The sequence below is a fragment of the Haemorhous mexicanus genome, chromosome 17 (assembly GCF_027477595.1).
Source record: "Haemorhous mexicanus isolate bHaeMex1 chromosome 17, bHaeMex1.pri, whole genome shotgun sequence".
NCBI lineage: Eukaryota > Metazoa > Chordata > Aves > Passeriformes > Fringillidae > Haemorhous > Haemorhous mexicanus.
The window spans coordinates 1,698,845-1,718,295 of record NC_082357.1 but is presented as its reverse complement, the minus strand read 5'-3'; the positions used below and the strand labels follow the sequence as shown (position 1 = coordinate 1,718,295).

The following is a 19,451-nucleotide window of genomic DNA, read 5'->3' as shown; positions in this document are numbered from 1 at the left end:
CAGCACTCGAGGAGCAGTGCTGGCAGATCCCTGTGGAGAGGCTGAGGAGGGCGGGAGGTGGCGGCGGGGCCAGCCGCTGTCACCTGGTGTCACCATGGTGCCGGTGCTGGGGCTGATGCCAGTGCTGCTGTGGGTCGGGGTGCTTTGTCTCCGTTTCAGGCAGCTGCACCAGACGAGCTCGCTGGCCGTGGGGGTGATGGAGGAATCCTACCGGGAGAGCCTGGAGTGTACCGACGAGGACATCACCGACAAGGTGGGGCCTCCTCCCCTCCTGCCCTCGGCAGGGCCAGCAGGACCCAGCTGGCGCTGTGCTGGTGCCCTGAGCTTTTCTGAGATGTTGAGAGGAAGGGGTTCTAGGGTAAGGTCTGTGTTAACCCTGCAGGGTTCAGTGCCTTTCAGGCTGAAGCTCCTCCCTGTGCAGATGGGACACGGGGAGCCCTCCCCATGTAGGGGATGGAGGAGCAGAGGAGCACTCTAGGTGCTGTGCAGGGTCAGGAGGTGACACTGGATCTTTTCCAGGGGCAGTGGCTTCCCCCAGAGTGCTGGGAGGAGGAATGGGCTGTTCACAGGCAGCATTTTCACTTCTCCTTCACACAAGAAGATGTTCTCGGGTTCTGCTTTTCTGAGGCAACCCACCCAATGTGAAACAGAAACTTCCTCTCCTTGGCACACTCTGCTCGTGCTGTCAGGGTAGAGTTGATTTTGTGCTGATGCTGATGGGTTTTCCTGGGGTATTACAAGAAAAGAGTTGTAGGATAAGATGGGAGCAAAGGAAAGATTTTGTTTGAATATTCCTAGTTAACAGGGAAAAGAAGCTATGGGAAAGAAGCTAAGATTGTGTAGATGTCTGCTGAAGTCCTGAAATTCCTTGGAAATGGCCTTATAGCTCTGGAATATGAATGTCCTGAGGAGCTCTGTATGAAAGAGAAATGTGTATGTGTGTAGCTGCACTCAGAAATAATTATAATGCAGGGAAAACCTTTAAAAATAAATAAAAATCAACATTTTTCCAAGGGGAAGTTGAATAAAATAATAGGATTCCTTAAGGCATTTGACTTGGGAAATCTTTGAGGGAAAAGGCACTTCTGGGAAAGGCCTTGTGTGTCTGCATGGCCTCTTTAATACTCCCATGTCTCCTGCCCTTCTCCCAGAGCCAGGGTTTGGCTTTTCTGAACATGCTCCTCTTTTGTTCTCCCCCAGGATTGTTTTTTATGGAATTTGAATGAATTAAATGCAAATACAGCTGGAATAAACTCTGTACAGGTATGGGGAGAAAATCCTCAGCTCTGGTCCTTCCCCCACCAGCTGGCATTGATCCCTCCATCTGTAAATTCAGGGTTTCCATCCTGTTCCAGGCAGTGGGGAATTGTTGAGGGAAAAGACAGGGCTGCACATGGAACTCTGGGGATCCACCAGGATCTTTCCCTCTAGATTCCTTTTAGGATGCCATTAGGAAGGGTTTAAGAAAGGAAAGAGTGAAGTGTTTGACCCAAACTGGTACATGGGAACCATCAAAACCTGGGAAACCAGGTGGAAAAGGGTGTTTTAAAGGGATGCTTTCAATCAAGGCACAACTGCCCCGTTCCATTGGGAACCCTGCTTGTTTGGGGATGCTGTGAGGGCTGCTCTGGGTTTGGGGCTGCCCAGAGGCTGATCCCTGTCCCTGCTGGCAGGTGGTGTTCCTGGAGAAGCGGGTGACGGAGCTGGAGAAGGACACGGCTGCCAACGGGGAGCAGCACAGCCGCCTCCGGCAGGAGAACCTGCAGCTGGTGCACAGGTGAGAGCCTCACCTGGGGGGCCTTTCCCCCTCCTCCTGCTTCAGCTCCCTTCCCAAATCCAAACCACAGCCCTTTCCAGGGATACTGACTCCATCCCAGTTGAGAACAGGACACAGCAATGTGGAGATTTTATATTTTATGGGCTTAAGTTCTTTGGAGCTCCAGGACTTGGCTTTTGGTGATTTTTACATTTGGCTTTTAATTGCTGGAGCTGTGTCAGGGAGGGTCAGGGTGGAGATCAGGGAAAGGTTCTTCCCCCAGAGGTGCTGGCACTGCCCAGGCTCCCCAGGGAATGGGCGCAGCCCCAAGGCTGCCAGAGCTCCAGGAGTGCTTGGACAATGATTTCAGGGATGCCCAGGGTGGAATTGTTGGGATGTCTGTGCAGGGCCAGGAGCTGGAATCCATGATGCTTGTGGCTCCCTTCCCACTCAGGATGGTTTCTTGTTATTGTTGTTTGTCTTTTGGTCTGGTTTTTTTTTAATGTGCTTCCCTGCTCCATGTGTGCCCCCCCAAAAGGTCTCTGGAGCTCTGGGTCTTGGCTTTTTTAAATATATTTATATTTATATACTATATACTATATATTCCTGCCCCACATGCCCCTTCCAAATGGTCCCTGGAGCTCCAAGGCTTGCCTCCTGCTGGATCCAGGCCGGGGTGCAGCCCTTTGGAGCCCACATGATGTAATCCCTGTGTGTGCTAATCTGCCAGGCTCCTCTCTCCCAGCATGGCTTTACCCTGGGCAGATAAACCCAGCAGAGTTTATCTATAGGGCTGTAATTCTGTTAGGTAACAGTCGTGTCAGGGAACTGAGCCACTCAAACAAACGTTTCCCTAAGCCCTGATAAACTTGGGAGTGAGGGAAATGTTTTCACTTCAGCAGCTTGGCCCGGAAGTGTCAGCTGGCTCTGGGTGAGCTGGGTGCTGGGGAGGGTGGGATCAGCTGGGAAAAGCCTTCTCCTGGGCAAAGCCTTCTCCTGGGCAAAGCCACTGCAGAAATTCCAGCTCCCAGCCCCATCCCTGCTCATGGCCAGGTTGGGCAGAGCTTGGAGCAACCTGGGATAGTGGAACCAGGCTGGGAGAGCTAGGGGTGCTCACCTGGACAGGAGAAGGCTCCAGGGACACCTCAGAGCCCCTTGCAGAGCCTGAAGAGGCTCCAGGAGAGCTGGAGAGGGACTGGGGACAAGGGATGGAGGGACAGGACACAGGGAATGGCTCCCACTGCCAGAGGGCAGGGCTGGATGGGGTATTGGGAAGGAATTGTTCCCTGTGAGGGTGGGCAGGCCCTGGCACAGGGTGCCCAGAGCAGCTGTGGCTGCCCCTGGATCCCTGGCAGTGCCCAAGGCCAGGCTGGACAGGGCTTGGAGCAGCCTGGGACAGTGGGAGGTGTCCCTGCCATGGCAGGGGGTGGGGTGGGATGGGCTTTAAGGTTCCTCCCAGCCCAAACCCTTCTGGGATTCTGTGATCTGCAGTTCTGCTGACACACAGGGAAGGGCGACCTGCAGATCCTGGTTTTGATTGGGATCACCAAGAGAGTGAAAAGAAGGATTGAGGCTGTTGCCTTTTCTCTGAGCAATGAGACAACTTCCTGCTGGAAGCAGCTGAAGGAGGATTTCTGTGCCATGGCTACTGCAGGTGGAACCACAACCCCTGGGATTTGGCTTAGAAGCTGTTAAAGGTCTTTTCCAACCTCAGAGATTCCCATTAGGAGATGTGTATGTGTGTGGCTGCACTTGGAAATAATTCTAATGCATAAAGACATTTCAAAACAATTAAAAATGAAGTTCTTTCCCAGGCTGGGAATTGAATAACATGCTTGTGTTCTTTAAGGCACCTGACTGGGGAAACCTGTGATGGAAAAGGTGCTGCTTCTCCTGCTGCATCTGCTGGGATGCAGGGAAGCTGTTTGAGATGGTGATTGGTGTGTTTTCCCTGGAAGCTTGTTCTGTTTTACCATCTGCCTCTTCCAGCTCACCCGAGGGGTGGGAATGGGGCTGGGAGGAGAGTCTGGTCCCTGCCTTGGGATGGCAGCCTGCTCCTAAAGACAGTTTAATCCCCTCTTTGTCCTCTCTGCAGGGCAAATGCACTCGAGGAGCAGCTGAAGGAGCAGGAGCTGAGGGCTGACCAGACCCTGCTGGAGGAGATCAAGAAGCAGAGGGAGCTGCTCAGCAAAATGGAGAGGGAGAAGAGCATTGAGATTGAGAACCTGCAGGCCAGGTGGGGCTGGGGGGGCTCTCTCCTGGAGCCAGCCCAGAATCTGTGCCCAGGCAGCCTTGGGGAGACACGGGGAGGCAGGCAGGCAGTGTAATGGGTTCAAGGTGCAGCTAAAATCAGCACAAACCCTGAGTTTTGGTTATTTCCACCTTTGGCCCACAGACCTAATCTTGGATTCTTTATTTGAGCTGCTCTGATGCATTTTATGTTTAGCTCCCACCCTTTATCCATGTGCCTGCCCTGCAGCATGGGGGTGGAGAGGGGGTTTGTTAATGCTTCTTCCCATAAATGACCCCTTGGAGTACTTTTAATGCCCAGATGTTTTCCACCTTGATGGAAACAGGCAAATAACTGGGAAGGAGGCAGAGTGTCCCAGCCAGGGTGCTTTGTGCTGCCTGGTGGATTCCAAAGGAAGAAGTGGGGTGGGAGAGGTCTCAGTTATTTGACAGGGTTTTTCCAGCTTTCCCAGAGTGTTTTGCTGTTGTTCATCCCATGCAGTCCATGGAAGGTGAAGACAGTGGGGTTCTACCTGGGAATGCAAACCCAAAGCCCTCTCTCACCCCCTGTTCTGTTGTTTCTGCTGCTGAGGTTTGTGCAGGGTCTGAAAAACCCCTTGGAACAAGGAATAGCACTGGAGCTGATGGATGTCAGGGTTGTGTAGATGCCCCTCTCTTTCCCCTGGCAGCAGAAATATCTCAGGGTTTGCCTTGAACAGATGAATCCCTGCTGGCTTCCCTTTGGTTTCGTATTCCTGGGGATGTTTTCTCCCCCATGTGGGATGCTAGGGTGAGTCTCACACTCGTTCCCTCTGCAGGCTGCAGCAGCTGGATGATGAGAACAGCGAGCTGAGGTCCTGTGTCCCCTGCCTGAGAGCCAGCATCGAGAGGCTTGAGGAGGTGAGGCCAGAGGGTGCCTGGTTTGGGGATGAAATTCTGGCTTTGGGATGAATTTTCATGGACACAAGATCACTTAATTTAAGAAACCAGTTGCTTCCGTTTTCCAGTCACTGCAGACCTGACTTTGGACAGCACTATCCCACACAGTTCTCCTTGCAGGTTCCTGCTGTTCAGCCTGGAAGCTGGGAATAAACCCCTGATAAATCTCTGTGGCAGTGCCTGCTCAGGAGGGGACTCGTGCCCTCTTGTGGAAGCTTGTCCCCATCCCTGTCCCCATCCCTGTGGCCAGTCCGGTGCAGGGGAGGAGGAGGAGCAGGGATGCTCCATCTCCATGTCCACGTGGGGTTTGTGAGTTGAGTTTCCAAAGATCTCTGTGTCACCTCCCAGCCCCTCTCACTGCCACCCTGCTCAGGATCCAAGGCCCTGCAGGGCTGGGGCTTCCCGAGGCTCCTTGGGATGGGTGGGAGCCTCACCTTCAGGGATAGAGTGGGTTACAGCTGGGACACCTGGAACAGGGGCTGCATTTTGTCTCTGCCAAGCTTGGGGCAGAATTAAGGTTAAAATTGAACTGAGATCAAGCCTCCTCCCCCAGCTGAAGGCATTTTATCCCTTTTTAATCCCATGGGAGAGCTCTGCAGCTCCATCCTCCTGATGTGGTCTTCATCTGCCAGGGCCTTGTGAGCACAGCTGAGGCTGGGGTCAGGAAAACCCCAGTGGCTCTGAGGATAAATGTTGGGTTTGACCCATGCAGAGCCATTCTCCTTTCCTCTGCAGTGAGTGGGTGAAGGAGGAGCAAGAGCTGCACTCACTTGCCCCTCCCTTCCCAGGAGAAGCCTGGCTGATGAGCTGCTCTCCTGTCCAGTGCCCAAAAATCAGGATTTTGTTGTCAGTGTTGCCTTTCTTGCTTAGTGCTGCTCCGTGGAGCCGGAAATCCCCAAGCTGTGCAGTCTTTGCTTCTTTTCTGCCAGGGCCAGGATTAAATCACAAGAAGATATTTCTTGTTGGGACTCAGATGTTCTTATCTCTGTCACAGTCTCACAAACCCTGAGTTGTACAGCACTTCACTCTAACAAACTGAAAATGGAGCCCCATCTCTCTCTCACTCTCTACAGGGCCTTTTAAGGTTAAACTGTCCAATTAAGAAATGACACCTAAATTATTTTTTACTTTTAACCCAATAACCAACCACCCATGCCTGCAGTGTGGACTTTTTATCCAATCACACAAAACCACCCAAACCCATGGAGAAGAAGGTGAAGAAGCAGGACCAGCCTCCACCCTAAAACCTCCATCTTGCTTTATATATATTGCTGTATTCTAAACCCTGAAACTCTTGAGTTTCCCACCCTGTGATATGGCACACTTCTACTCAAACTCCACACCCACAATCCCAGCTCTGTCATTCCATTTTGGAAACTTCTCCACAGCCTCAGGTCAATGCAGTGTTCTCTTGGGGGTCAGTTCCTGGCAGCACAGAAAGTCTCAAGTTCTCAGCAGCCAGGGTTCCATCACTGAGCCAGCATCTGGAGCTCCCCCATGGAGCTGCTCCTCAGCCCTGCATGCCAGGGGCCATCCATCACCAGCACTGCAGGGGGTCCTGTGGCATTTGTGGAGTTCTGAAAGCCAAAACCTTTCCCATGGGACTGGAAGCTGTGGGCCCAGGGAGATTTGGAAGGGCAACAATGGTAAAACTTGTGGGTTGAGGGAAAAGACAGTTTATTAAGTAAAGCAAAAGCTGCCCACAGAAGCAAAGCAAAACAAGGAGTTAATTCACTGCTTCCCAAGGCAGGCAGAAGTTCAGGCATCTCCTGGAAAGCAGGGCTCCCCCATCATGCAGGGAGCCTAATGGTGACTTGGGAAGACAAATGCCATCACTCCAAACACCCCCTTTTTCTCATTCTTCCCCCAGCTTGTATTGATGAATATGTTGTCATTTAGTATTCAAAATCCATTTTGACTTCTGGGATCAGCTGTCCCAGCTGTGTCCCCTCCCAGCTCCTTGTACACCTCCAGAATCCTTGATGGTGGGGTGGAGTGAGAAGCAGAAAAAGCTGGTCACAGGCAGAAGGTGCTGCTCTAGGGGCTGTTGGCATCTTCACCTGCATCCCAGACATTCAGCCAAGGCTTTGGGGAGGAGAAGGAAACAGAGCTGGGCTGTGTGTTTTACATCCTGGCTTCAGCTGGTCTATTCCTTCTTGGATCAGCCCTCAATTCAAACTTTTCATATCTGAAACCAAGAGGGAGGTAAAGATCTCAGATCCAGGACTTTTCTGAAATCCAGACATAAGGAGCTTTATGATTTAATGTCTCTCTTTGGCCTGGAGCCCCGTGCTGGCCCCAGCCCATCCCACACCAGCATCGTGCTTCCCAGAAAACAGCACAAGGCTGGATATTCATGTGGATTCACTCTGACTGCCTTCCTCAGTGCTGCCAAGCCCCAGACTCTGAGCAGATGAGATCCCAGCAGGCAGAGCCTCCTGGTGCCTCAGGAGAGGAGCATTCCCTGCGGAGCCAGCGCCCAGTGGGCCCCAGGGCCTCTCACTGCTTGTGTCCTTGCAGGAGAAGCAGAAGCTGCTGGATGAGATTGAGGACCTCACTGTGCAGCTTACAGAGGAGCAGGAGAAAAAGAGGAAGATGGGGGACAAGCTGAGTCAGGAGAGGCACCAGTTCCAGAAGGAGAAGGAGTCAACGCAGGAGGTGAGTGGAGTCTGGGCCTGCCACAGCCCTGTCCCCAAAATGTGGGAATCTGGCCTTGGCAGCCTCCCCAGAAATGGGTGCCTGGAGCAGGGAGTGCTGCCTGGGCAGTGGGAAGGGGTTCAGCAGCTGAGCTGCAGCACCTCAGTCACTTGTGCTGCTCTGGAATTCATCCAGCATTGTCCCTGCAAGGGGCTGTGCCACCATGGCCCCTTCCCTTCCTGCCTGGAAGGAGCTGTGCCAGAGGCACATGGAGCCAGCAGGCAGGAGCAGAGCAGTGGGAGCTGAGTGCTGGGTCTGGATCACACCTTCCCAGTGCTCCCATCATCTGTGCCTGGTGACTCCAGCTGGGGACCCAGGCAGGGCTGGCTGTGGTGGCAGGAAAGGAGCTCTGGCCCAAAGTGGAATTAGTTGTCACCGTGGTGTCACCGAGGGCTCTGGGGTGAGGAGGGGACCCAACCCTGCAGCAGAGGGAGCTGGCTGGGGAGGGACCCACACTGCTGGGGGGTCTGTGCTGCTGCAGACCCAAACCCAGCATCCTTGGCCTCCAACAAGGTCCTTGCAGGGCTGTGCTCCTGTATTTCAGTAGCTCCCCATCTCCTGCTTGCTGGGGGTGTGAGGGAGGAAGAGGAAACCAGGTTCCCCCCAGAAAGGAATTCAGTCATGGAATGGTTTGGGTTGAGAAGGACCTCAGTGTTCACCTTGTTCCACCCCCTGCCATGGGCAGGGACAGCTCCCACTGTCCCAGATTGCTCCAGGCTCCATCCAGCCTGGCCTTGGACACTTCCAGGGATCCAGGGGCAGCCACTGCTGTGGCCAGCAATCCTGCTGCAGGATTCCATGGAGCTGCTCCCACAGCAGCCACATCCAGAGGGTGCTGCTGGATCTGCCAGGCCTGTGGCACTCAGCTGTCCCCTTGCCTTGCTCTGCAGCTCATCGAGGACCTCAGGAAGCAGCTGGAGCACCTGCAGCTCTTCAAGCTGGAGGCAGAGCAGCGCAGGGGCCGGAGCAGCAGCATGGGGCTGCAGGAGTACAACAGCAGGACACGGGAGACAGAGCTGGAGCAGGAGATCAAGCAGCTCAAGCAGGTAAGGAGGGCTGGGCTGGCAGGGAAACAGTTCCCTGATGTCAAGGGAGGACCAGCAGGGTCTGGGGGCTCTCTCCCAAGGGATGGAGTGGATCCAGGGGTCCAGTGCTGTCTTGCTTTCCTGTCCTGGGAGAGGGAAGTTGGTGCTTTCTCAGGGACAGCAGGAGCCCTTCTCTCTCTGCTGTCTCCCCTGGATCTTCCCAGTGTTCCCATGCTTCCAGAGGTTCTCCAGGCTCTGCTGAGGTGGAGGCAGCAGTCCACGTGCTGTTCCCAGCCCTGTGTGAGCTGTGTTACGGTGAAAGCCCCTGTCTGCCTTTGCTGTTCTGGATGAGCTCTGAGCACCAGCTGCTCCAGCAGTATGTGGTTTGTGTGTGTGAACAGGATAACAGGAACCTGAAGGAGCAGAACGATGAGCTGAATGGGCAGATCATCAACCTGAGCATCCAGGGAGCCAAGAACCTGTTCTCAGCCTCCTTCTCCGAGTCCCTGGCAGCGGAGATCAGCTCTGTCTCCAGAGATGAGGTACGTGCCATGAGGAGCTCACACTGCACCTTCCTGGGTGTCTCCACCTGGCGTGGCCTGGGAGGAGTGGATGTGCTCTGTCTGTGGCCCAGCCCATGCTCAAAGTCCCCCTCAAAGCTGGCAAGAGCAAAGAAATCCCCACGCAATTATCTTTAGAGCTCTCAGGACTTACCCTGCCTGCCAGCTCTCCCTCCTGGGAGCAGGGGAGCTGCTCCCTGCCCATTTCCTGATTCTGGCAGCTCTGCTTTTGCCTGCCAGCTCGGCTTTGCTCTGCCTTCCCCTTCCAGGGCAGAGCAGCCACCACGGGCTGTGTCCATCAGTCTGGATCTGTCTTTAAACCCCTGGGAGCCAGGACATTCCCCCTGGAGATCCCAGCTCCTTCAGCACATTTTCTCCCTGAACACCAACCAGGGGTGGCTGAGCCTGCACAAGCACTGGAATTAAATCTGTAACACCTCAGGAAGTGGGGAAACACACCTGGATATTTTGGGGATCCAATGGAGATGTGATGCTCCCTGCTCTCTCCAGGGCGGCTCTCTCTATCAGGCTGAGAGCTCGAGGAAGGACAGGAGTGAGCAGAACCAGTTTTTCCCTGGCCATTTAAACAGGGTCAGGAATGTCCCAGCCAGGGAGTCAGCCATGGATGCACAGAGCCATGGGAAGCCCTGAGCAGTGTCAGGCAGTGACCTCTCCCTCCCTCTCCCCTCTGCTGCAGCTCATGGAAGCAATCCAGAAGCAAGAGGAGATCAACTTCCGCCTGCAGGATTACATCGACAGGATCATCGTGGCCATCATGGAGACCAACCCCTCCATCCTGGAAGTCAAGTAATGCAGCCAGGAGGATTTGGTGCTCTGAGAGGATGAAGAGGGACTCCAAACGTCTTTGCACTTGATGAAGGCACAAGGAAGCCTCAGGTCGGGGAGTGACTGAGCCACGGACCAGGGAAAAGGAAAACCAGCAGCCAGGCTTTGCTGTCTGACTCCGTTATTTTGAAGCCCTCCTGGCTGTGGAGGGGTGAAAGGGAACCTGGAGAAGGAGCTCAGGAAAGGGACACTGCAGGAAGTGCCTGTGGTGCTGGGGACTGTCCCGACAGGCACCGCCCCTCCGAGGGACGCTGCGACCCGCGGGAGATCGCGATGGAGATGGAAGCGACAGCGCTGACTTTGCCCCGCTGCCCTGCCCGGCCCGAGCGTCTGCTGTGCCAAAGTGTCCCTGACACACCCCCGGGCAGAGCTGGCAGCCAGGGCAGCGCCTCCCGGACTCGCACAGGGTTGGGGTTTGGTTTTGGTTTGGGGTTTTGTTGGTTTTTTTAATTAACTTAATGCAAATGGCCTCATCCAGCTGGCTCAGCCCATCCTTGCCCCGTGCTCTTGCTGGGGCCGGCTGCGTGCAGAGCCCTCGGTGGCTGCAGGGGCAGCCCGGGGCTCTTGGGGACAGGGCGTGAGCACACTCGGTCACCTGCCTCCTTATTTATTTTTGCTGTCTGTGGCTCAGTACTGTCGGCACGTCTCGGCATCCCGGCTCCACTCCCTCCTCCTCCCTCCTCCTTCTGCCGGGCTCTGCCGCTGAGGTGGCTCCGGGAAGAGCTGTCACTCGTCCCCAGCTGGGGGCAGGCTCTGTATGGCACCGGGACAAGGCTGCAGCTCCTCAGCCCGCGCTGGAGGCCGGTCCTGGCCGCCTCTCCTCGTCCTGGGTGGGACACGCAGCGCTTTGGGAGCTGCAGCAGAGAGGCCCGAGGTCCCCAGCTCACCTCCCGAAGTCTGGGGACAGTGGCCTGCGCCATTTCCATCCGGAGCAGGGCTCTGCAGGTGATAGCTGCAGCCCTGGAGGGAGAGCCTGCTCCGGCTGCCTTTCCCCCTGTTCCTGGGCTGGCCAGGCGCCGGAGGAGCCCCCTCGTTCCTCATCCCTGGCACCGGCCGGGGCTGCGATCTCTGTGCCGATGGGGAGGGGAGCTGGAGAACACCAGCAGCTCCCTGGGAAACAAAAGCCATGTTTACATCAGACAGCTCTGGGCTTGCTGGCACAAGCGGCCGTGGTGCAGCGTGACCCCGGGAGTGGCCGCTGTCCCCCCCTGCTCCTCGGGGCTCCCGGGAGGAGCCAGCCAGCGGAATCCCAGGGATCGGCTTCAGCCCGCAGTTCCCCTTCCTGCTCGTCAGGTTTTGGGAATGCCAGGACGGCCTGGAAGCAGAAGCCACAGCAATCCCGGGGGGTGCCTGCTCCCCCCGAGCCCCTTCCAGCCCTCGGGGTGGCCCTGTGCAGGGGGACGTGGCCACTGTCACCGCCTCATCCCAGGGGACAGCAGCTGAGCCACAGCCACGGCGCCTCTGGGGCTGATCCCCCGGAGCCCCTGCGGGGTCAGGGTGAGCCCCAAACCCCGGGGCAGCTCCTGCACCCCAGCCCTCCCTCCCTGCCCCCCTCCCTGCCCCGAGGCCGCGGGAAGAAGCCACGTAATGTACATTTCCAGAGAAGCTTTGGGTGTAAATCAGTGTATACTTGGAGAGGGAAAATTTTTCTATCTTGTAGAGTAGGTATTTTTATAGAATGAAGGTTGATCCATTTTTTTAATACTTTAAAAGAAGAGAGAAATGTATCTGTGTATACACAAAAGCATATATATATATATATATATGTATAAATATATAAATATTGGAGATCTGCCTTTCTCGACTTGGGATCCCAGATCCCCAGGTCTCAAACAATCGTTTGTTTTTTCCTGTCGCTCTCACAGAGGTACTGTAACTGTAAATAAGCACCGGGGAAAAAAAAAAAAAGTTTTAAGCAAACAAAAAGCACTGACTTGCACATTCACCATGCTTTAAAGCCCCTATGGAGAGAGAAAAACAAAAACAAGACAAAAACTGTACATCCTGAAAATGTCCCTCTTTCCCAACCAGTATGTGAAGGAAGTCCCCCAAAGAAGAGGCAAAAACGGTATTGTCTTAACTGATGTATCAATTCTTGTCGGATTAAAAGCTGTTACTATTCCTGCCCAGAGACTGTTTTTCCACAGAGGTGGATTGGAGCATCCTGAGGATCCCAGTGCTGGATTGGAGCATCCCACATATTCAAGGGCTGGATTGAGTGGAAATGCTCCTGCACCAAGGAGTGCCCTGATTTTGGGAGGATGAGGATGAGAAAGGCTGGACCCCACCGATTCCAGAGGGATCAAGGTCGGAGGGAGCCAGAATCTCCCCAGCCAGCCAAGCTGTGTGGGTGGGAATGGGGGAATTCCCCCTTCACCTTCCTGGAGGATCCAGGTGGGACCCTCGGAGCTGATCCTGCTGCCCAGCGACGGGGCAGGCTGGGACAGAGGCTCGTGGGTCTGCTCCAGGCAGGAGAACAGAGCTTTCCCTCCCTCCACTCCGGGAGAGCCCCCTCGGAGCACTCGGCTGTTCTGAACGGCTCCAAAAATCCCTTAAACGCCTTCACCTCCCCGCTAAGCTGCTCCCCACCCCTCTAAGCCTCCTCCACCCCTCTCCACCCCTTTAAGCTGCCCCAAAGGGCCTGAACGTGCAAAATCCCCTCCCAGCTCCCGCCGTGCCTCCGGATGGCTCCAGACTGTTCCTCTGAACTGCTCCGGGCAGCCCTGGAGCTGCAGCAAAGAGCTGGGAAAGGCTCTGACACACCCTGAGAGCTCTGAAACCCCCCAGATCGCTTCAGACTGCTCCACACTGCTCAGGGCAGCACTGAGGCTCCAAAACATCCCCAGAGCTGCTCCAAAACATCCCAGAGCTGTCCCAAAACATCCCTGACATGCTCTAAAGTGTCCCTGAGCTGCATAAAACATCCCAGAGCTCTTCCAAAACATCCCTGCCATGCTCTAAAGTGTCCCTGAGCTGCTCTAAACCGTCCCTGAGCTGCCTATGGTCCATCCCTAAGCTGCCCTAAAACATCTCTGAGCACCTCCAAAGCATCCCTAAGCATCTGTAAATCACCTCTGAAGCATTCCCAACTGCTCTACACCCTCCAAGCAGCTCTAGAGTGCACCAAAGATTTCCTTAAACACCTCTAAAACTTCCTTTTAAAAACTCCTCTGAAATCTCGACCTCCAACATCTCAAGGCTGCTCTAGAAATGGGGTAGGTAAATAGCTCTGGGGGTATTTCTGTGCTGCTGGGTTGATTCAAGGAGCTTAGAGCAGCTCAGGCTCTGGAAGGACGGAGCTCTGGGCATTACTGAGCCACTTGAACTGCTCAAACAGCTCTCGTGCTCCTCCAACCAGCCCTGAAAGGCACCAAGTTGCTCAAACTGCCTCGAAGTAGCACTTGAAGCTCTCTAAACTCTTCTAAAACTCCTCGAAATAGCTCAAAATGGATCATAGAAAAGGTCTGGCAGCTCTGAAGCTCTCCAAGCCTCCTCTGTGCAGCTGTGAAACTCCTCGAGTGCCCCAATAGCCTCCAAAAGACCCTTGAAACCCCTCTGGACCTTCTTCATGGGCCTCTCAAAAGGGTTAAAATTCTTAGTAGTATGTCTAAACTCAGTTTGCAACTATAAATGACATCAGAGGGGCACAGGCAACCCTAAAACAACTCCAAAACTTCTCAAACTCATAAAAAAATAATCAGAGCTGCTCTAAAGCACTCCAGCTCTTCTGCTGCACCCCCTCTGAAAAGGGCTCTGAATGGCTTAAAACCTCTGCAGCCTTTTCAAAACTGCTCCAAAAAAGTCCCAAAGCTCTGAAGGTCTCTGCATCCTTCAGAACAGCTCCAGAGCTGGTCCCAGCCCAGCCCAGCTCCAGCCCTTCCACCCAGCTGGGGGGGCTGAGCACAGTGACAAACCTCCAGGTCTGGAGGCAGCTCTGGGCCACTCATGGCCAGAAGGACCTGGAGGGGCTGCAGGGGATCCAGGGAAGGGAACAGAGCTGGGAAGGGGCTGGAGCACCAGGAGGGGCTGAGGGAGCTGGAAAGGGGCTCAGCCTGGAGAAAAGGAGGCTCAGGGGGGACCTTGTGGCTCTGCACAACTCCTGACAGGAGGGGACAGCCGGGGGGGTCAGGCTCTGCTCTCAGGGAACAGGGACAGGACAAGGGGAAATGGCCTCAAGCTGTGCCAGGGGAGGGTCAGGTTGGATATTGGGAAAATTCCTTCGTGGAAGAGTGGTCAGGCCCTGGCACAGCTGCCCAGGGCAGTGGTGGAGTCACCATCCCTGGAGGGGTTTGAAGACGTGGATGTGGCACTTGGGGACATGAGTCAGTGGTGGCCTTGGCAGTGCTGAGGGACACTTGGACTTGATCTCAGAGGACTTTCCCAACCACAACAATCCTGTGGTTCCATGGGCCAGTGGCACTTCTGAATGCCCCCAAAGCCTGGACCAAGGCCACCACCCTCATGTCCCACGTGCCCTGGTCCCTGTCCTGTGTCTCCACAGCAGGGCTGGGCCCAGCAGGGCTCCGTGGCCGTGTCCCTGTGCCCCAGGAACAGCTCCGGCCCACACGGGGGGCTCTGCTGCAGGAGGAGAAGGGATTGCTCTGGCTGCAGAGGGCATTTCCAGCTCCATCCCCTTCCACATCTGCTGCCGACCCCGGGCCGGGGCTGGGAGGGGTTAACCCTTGGCAGCCGGGCTGGGGGGAAAGAGACCCCCAGTCCTGGGCGAGGGGTGCAGCCCCAGGGCTGCCCCGACCCCGGGGGCTGCCGGTGCCGCCCTGTGGGCAGAGCACCAGCATGGCCGAGGGGAGCGCAGCTCCCAGGGATGCTCCAGGCGCTCCAGCCGGGGTCACAGCCCCAGGCAGGGACACCCCGGAGGGTGGTGACACTCCAGCAAAGACCCCACACCCAGCCGGGAGACAGTGACAGCATCCCTGCCTGTTCCAGACCGTTTTCCTCCTCTTGCTCCGAGCTGGGAATTCCTGGTGATGCAGAACTTAGAGAGGACAGGCTGCTGGAAACCCCCTGCCCCTGGAGCCGGGCAGGGCCCCCCAGCCTGCCCGCGACCCCCAGCCTGGCCTGGCTCCCTCCCCGCTTCTCCGGCACCTCCAGCCTGTCCGGTATCCTCCAGCCCGCCGGGGCCCCCCAGCCTTCCTGGGAGCCCTCCGGCCTGGCCAGGAACTCCCCCCGGCTCTCCCTGGGACCCCCAGGCTGCCCGGGACCCCCAGCCAGGGGCTGCAGCATCCCAGCGCCCCGGGACGGGGCGGGCGCGGCGGAGCTGCGGGGGCCGGCCCGGGGGAGGCGGGGGGGGTCCCGGGCCGGGGCGGGGGCGCAGGCAGGACCTCCCCCTCCCCTCCCTTTCCCCTCCCCTCCCCCGGCCGGTCCCCTCCTCCTTCCCCTCCCGCCGAGGGCAGCCGGCGCCGGCCCGTCCCGTCCCGGGCTCGGTGGGCTCGGCCGCGCTGCCCCCTCCGCATGCGGGGGTCCCGGGTGGGCGGCAGCCCCGGCCCCCCCCGCCCCGCCATGGCCCGGCTCTCGGTCAAGGAGCACCTGGACGGGATCCTCTCCGACTTCGAAGGTGCGGCCCCCCCGCGGGGACCCCCCCCTCGGGGCTGGGTGCCGTGGGAGGAACGGGGGATGTCCCCGGGGGGGACTCTGCTGCCCGGGCGTCTCGGGGGGCGGGGGTGCCCCCCAAGGGCTGAGCGTCGTGGGGGGCTGCACTCCCCCCGCCCGGAGGCTGATTTTGGGGGCGATGCTGCTGGCCGGGCTTTTTGGGGGGGCTGGGGTGCCCCCAAGGGGACAGCAGCGAGCACTGGGGCTCGGTCCGGGGGTTTTGCTCCTGCTGGGCTGGGGACCTTGGGGTGGGCTGAGCATGGTGGGGGCCGCGCTCCCCACAGGGGGCTGCGATTTGGGGGGGATGCTGAGCTGGGCGTCTTGGGGGGTCTGGGGGGCTCCCCGAGGTCTCAGCGCCGGAGGGGCTGCGCTCCGCTCCGGGAGCTGGGTATTGGGGGCTGGGGTGATGTCCCCGGGGCTGCACATGGTGGGGACACGGGTGACCCCAGGACTGGGCATCGTGGGGGCTGCTCTGCCCCCCGCCCGGGGGATGCGGGGCTGCTCTGGGGGGCGCGGCTGTGGGGTGGGCAAGGGGGGCGACGAGGCTGCGGCGAGCAGGGGAAGGTGCGGGATCGCCCGAGCCCGCGGTGTCCCCTTGCGCGCTCCCCGCTTGTGCGCGCTCTGCCCGCCGGCCGGGGGCTGCCGGGGGGGCCGGGGCCGGGCCGGGGGTGGGAGGCGAAACCCGACCCCGGGGCTGCTGCTGCCCTCGCCGGGGAGGAATGCGTGCACCTACCCCGGGCACCTTAACCTCGCCGCTGCCGGCCGACACCCCTCAGCCCCCGCCAAACCCCCACATCCCCCCCAAGCCCCCGCTGAACCTCCTGCCACCACTCCTTTACCTCCCACCATCCCCCGAGCACCCTGCCCCCCCTCTAAACCTCCTGCCGCCCCGTCTCAATATCTCCACCTCCACCTCCTGACACTCCACCTTCACCCCCTGCCATTCCCCCGACCCCCCATTCGTCCTAAACCTCCTGCCACCCCCCCTTCGCTCTCTGCCCCCCTCCAAGTGCCTGCCACCCCCGCCTTGCCCTGCATCCCCTCGTTGCTCCCTCCTGCCCATCACTCCGGACACCTGGATGAGGCCGGGTCAGGAGCCAGAGGCAAGTTTGGGGTAAAAGGAGGCATTTTGGGCGGTTACCAGGCACAGACATGGATGTGGGGAGGGGGTCGCCGGCTCCATGACCCCGTGGCCCCCGGCAGCCCGGCCGGTGGGGCAGGGCCGGACCGGCCGCGGAATTCCCTGCCCTGGGGAGAGCGGTGATCGGCAGCGCCCACGCCCCGGCCTCTGACCCCTGCCCTGCCCCGGGCACAGGGGCACCAGGGGAGGGGACAGGGACGGACCCTCAGCGCGCCGCTGCCCCCGGCACCGCGGCCGAGGAAGAGGAGGGTGAGGGCGGGCTGGTGCCAGGCCGTGGGTGCCGGGACAGGCTGGCACACGCGGAGAGGATGCAGGGGCGCAGCGTGGACCGCCCCCACGGAGCCCCGCGGCGGGAAGCAGCCGCTCGGCGCTTGGCAGCGAGGGCGAGGGAGGCTCCGGGGGGAGCCCGGGCCCCCCGCGCTCTCCCCGGCTGTCGGCACCGTGCGGAGCCCCGCGGGCAGCGCCGGCAGCGGCTCCTGGGGAGCCTCCAGCGGGGCTGGGGGGAAGGAGAGGGCGGCTGCTCCGCGGGGGCTACACGGGGGTCATCCCCATGGGGTCGGTCCCATCCTGTGCCACCCGGAGGGGGCCCGCGGGAGCTTTGCACCGGGCCCAGCGCTGCGGTACCCCGGGGAGCCGAGGGGCTCGTGTGGGGCGCGTTGGCAGCCGGGGCTGTGCCGTGGGCTCGTGGCTGCTGTGAAGCCGCGTGGGAGGCGCAGCAGCAGCCACCAGAACGAGATGTGACAGTCCCCGAGCGCGGCGATGGCGCTGCCCCTCTGCCATCAGCGGGCTCCAGGGTTAAGGCCCGGGAAAGGGCAGGAATCCTCCCCGGCTGCCGGGATGGATGCAGGGGGAGAGGGTCAGGCGGGGATCCGGTTACTCGGCCGGATCCCTTTCAGGGGGAATAAAGCGGGCAGTGTGCTGCCAGGGGAGCCGGCGACACCGGCCAGATCAGCCGGGGAACAATGATAAAACCCTCGGGGACAGCGGCGCAGGGCTGGGGAGGAGCTGGCGCCGGGCTGGGGTCCTCGGTGGGGCGAGCTCATGATCAGGGGGCACCTCTGGGTGATGGGGATACACATGGGGCAGGGCAGGGGACGAGTGCCATCGGGGACCACTCTGGTGCCACCATCTCTGTCTCTATCCCCAGCGCTCAAGAAGTCGTTTGAGGCAGAAGATGGGGATGAGGCACCCGGCTCCTTGCTGTCCTCAGGCGAGAGCCACCAGCCACTGCAGCCGGGCCAGCCGCCCCGCCTGGGCAGCGGCCCCGGCCCCAGCCCGGTGCTCAGTCCCGTGCTGCGGACCCGACTCGGCACCGGCCTGGCCACCGGCCGAGCCAACGGCACCGGCGGCACCGGCATCGCCCGCGCCGCCTCCTTCCAGAGCCGCCAGGCCTTGGCCACGGGGCCGGGCAGTGATGGGGAGAGCCAGCGCAGCTCATCCTCCAGCCTGGAGAGCCCCGCGCCCACCGGGCCCCCCCAGCCACCGGGCAGCCCCCCGGCCGCCAGCCCCGGCTTGAAGAAGGTCCCGTCCCACGGCAGCGTCTTCCCGGTGGAGCTGGATCATCCCCTCCGCGGGGCCGCCGCCAGCCACGGCTCCCTGCCGGCGCTGGACCTGCACATCGCCGAGGAACCGGGCCTGGGGACGCCCTGGGGCACCCAGAGCTCTGCAGCCCAGCCTCGCACCCACCAGCCTTCCTCCTCATCCTCCTCCTCCGCCCTGCCCCCATACGATGGCACAGAGACAGCCCCGGGGCTGCCCCCGCTCCCCGAGGGGGGGTGGGACACGGCTCTCCGCACGGTGTCCCGGCCGCCGCGGAGGGTCACCCTCGGCGCCAGCCCCAGCCCGTCCCGCCGGGCCCCTGCTCAGCCCTGGGCACAGGGGGAGGCAGCCCCGGCTGAGGGGAGGGCAGGGGGGCTGCCACCACTGCCAGCCCCCCAGGCGGCCACCTTCAGGCTGGTGTCGCAGCCGCAGACGGTGCAAGTGAGCTCCCAGCCCGCCTTCCTGGGGGGGCTGGTGCTGGTGCCGGCCCTGGGCACACCCCCCAGCGCCGGGCAGATGGCACCGCGGGGACCCTGCGTGGTGGCGGCGGCTCCTGGAGAGGCTGCGGACGGCAGCGGGGCAGCGGTGACGCCAGAGCACGGTAGGACTCGTTCTCGTCCCCGTCCCTCTCTCCGTCGGGCCCCCCTCGGCGTGCGCAGCGTTGCCAAAACCCCGCGGGAGCCGATGCCGGGATGAGCGTGGAGTGACGGCGACTTTGGGGACAGGCGCCCCGCCAGCTCTCTGCTCCCCCGTGCCGAGGCCCGCGCTGGCTGGGGGGGGGGGCCGAAGGAGCCGAGCGCGGAGCTGGCAGCGCTCCCGGCCCGCCCGTCCCCGCGGTGCCTGGCGAGCCGCCCGCACCGCCCCGGCGCTGATTGTTCTCCCGGCGCGGGGAACAGGTCGGGACACATGTGCCCCATCGCGCCGGCCCCGCGCGTGCCGCCTATCGCCGCGATCTTGTCCCGCGTCCAGCGCTTTCTTCCCCTCTCATCCCTCCTGGCTTGGCACGGGGCTGGATCCTGTTCCTCCCTCCCCGTGGGGCGAGGCAGGTGGCGGGGGGCCAAGGTGCGCCGGGGCGTGCTCGGCGTGCGCCCGGTGCCGCGGGGAGCGGTGCC

At 59.8% G+C, this 19,451-nt stretch overlaps 1 protein-coding gene across 6 annotated transcripts in view; it reads left to right on the top strand.

Annotated features, from left to right (window-relative positions):
* Positions 1-12,178, top strand: part of RAB11FIP3 (RAB11 family interacting protein 3) — an 81,945-nt gene extending 69,767 nt beyond the window's left edge. For 3 of the 6 annotated variants that reach the window (XM_059861213.1, XM_059861214.1, XM_059861212.1), the window contains 9 exons: positions 160-253; positions 1,201-1,263; positions 1,674-1,777; positions 3,852-3,992; positions 4,804-4,885; positions 7,445-7,582; positions 8,512-8,667; positions 9,048-9,188; positions 9,904-12,178. In XM_059861213.1, the coding sequence (XP_059717196.1) occupies positions 160-253; positions 1,201-1,263; positions 1,674-1,777; positions 3,852-3,992; positions 4,804-4,885; positions 7,445-7,582; positions 8,512-8,667; positions 9,048-9,188; positions 9,904-10,017 (1,033 nt within the window). In that variant the 3' untranslated portion in view covers positions 10,018-12,178. The remainder of the gene's footprint in view (positions 1-159; positions 254-1,200; positions 1,264-1,673; positions 1,778-3,851; positions 3,993-4,803; positions 4,886-7,444; positions 7,583-8,511; positions 8,668-9,047; positions 9,189-9,903) is intronic. The other 3 variants (XM_059861216.1, XM_059861217.1, XM_059861215.1) reach the window with 1 other exon arrangement.
* Positions 12,179-19,451: the final 7,273 nt, after the last annotated feature.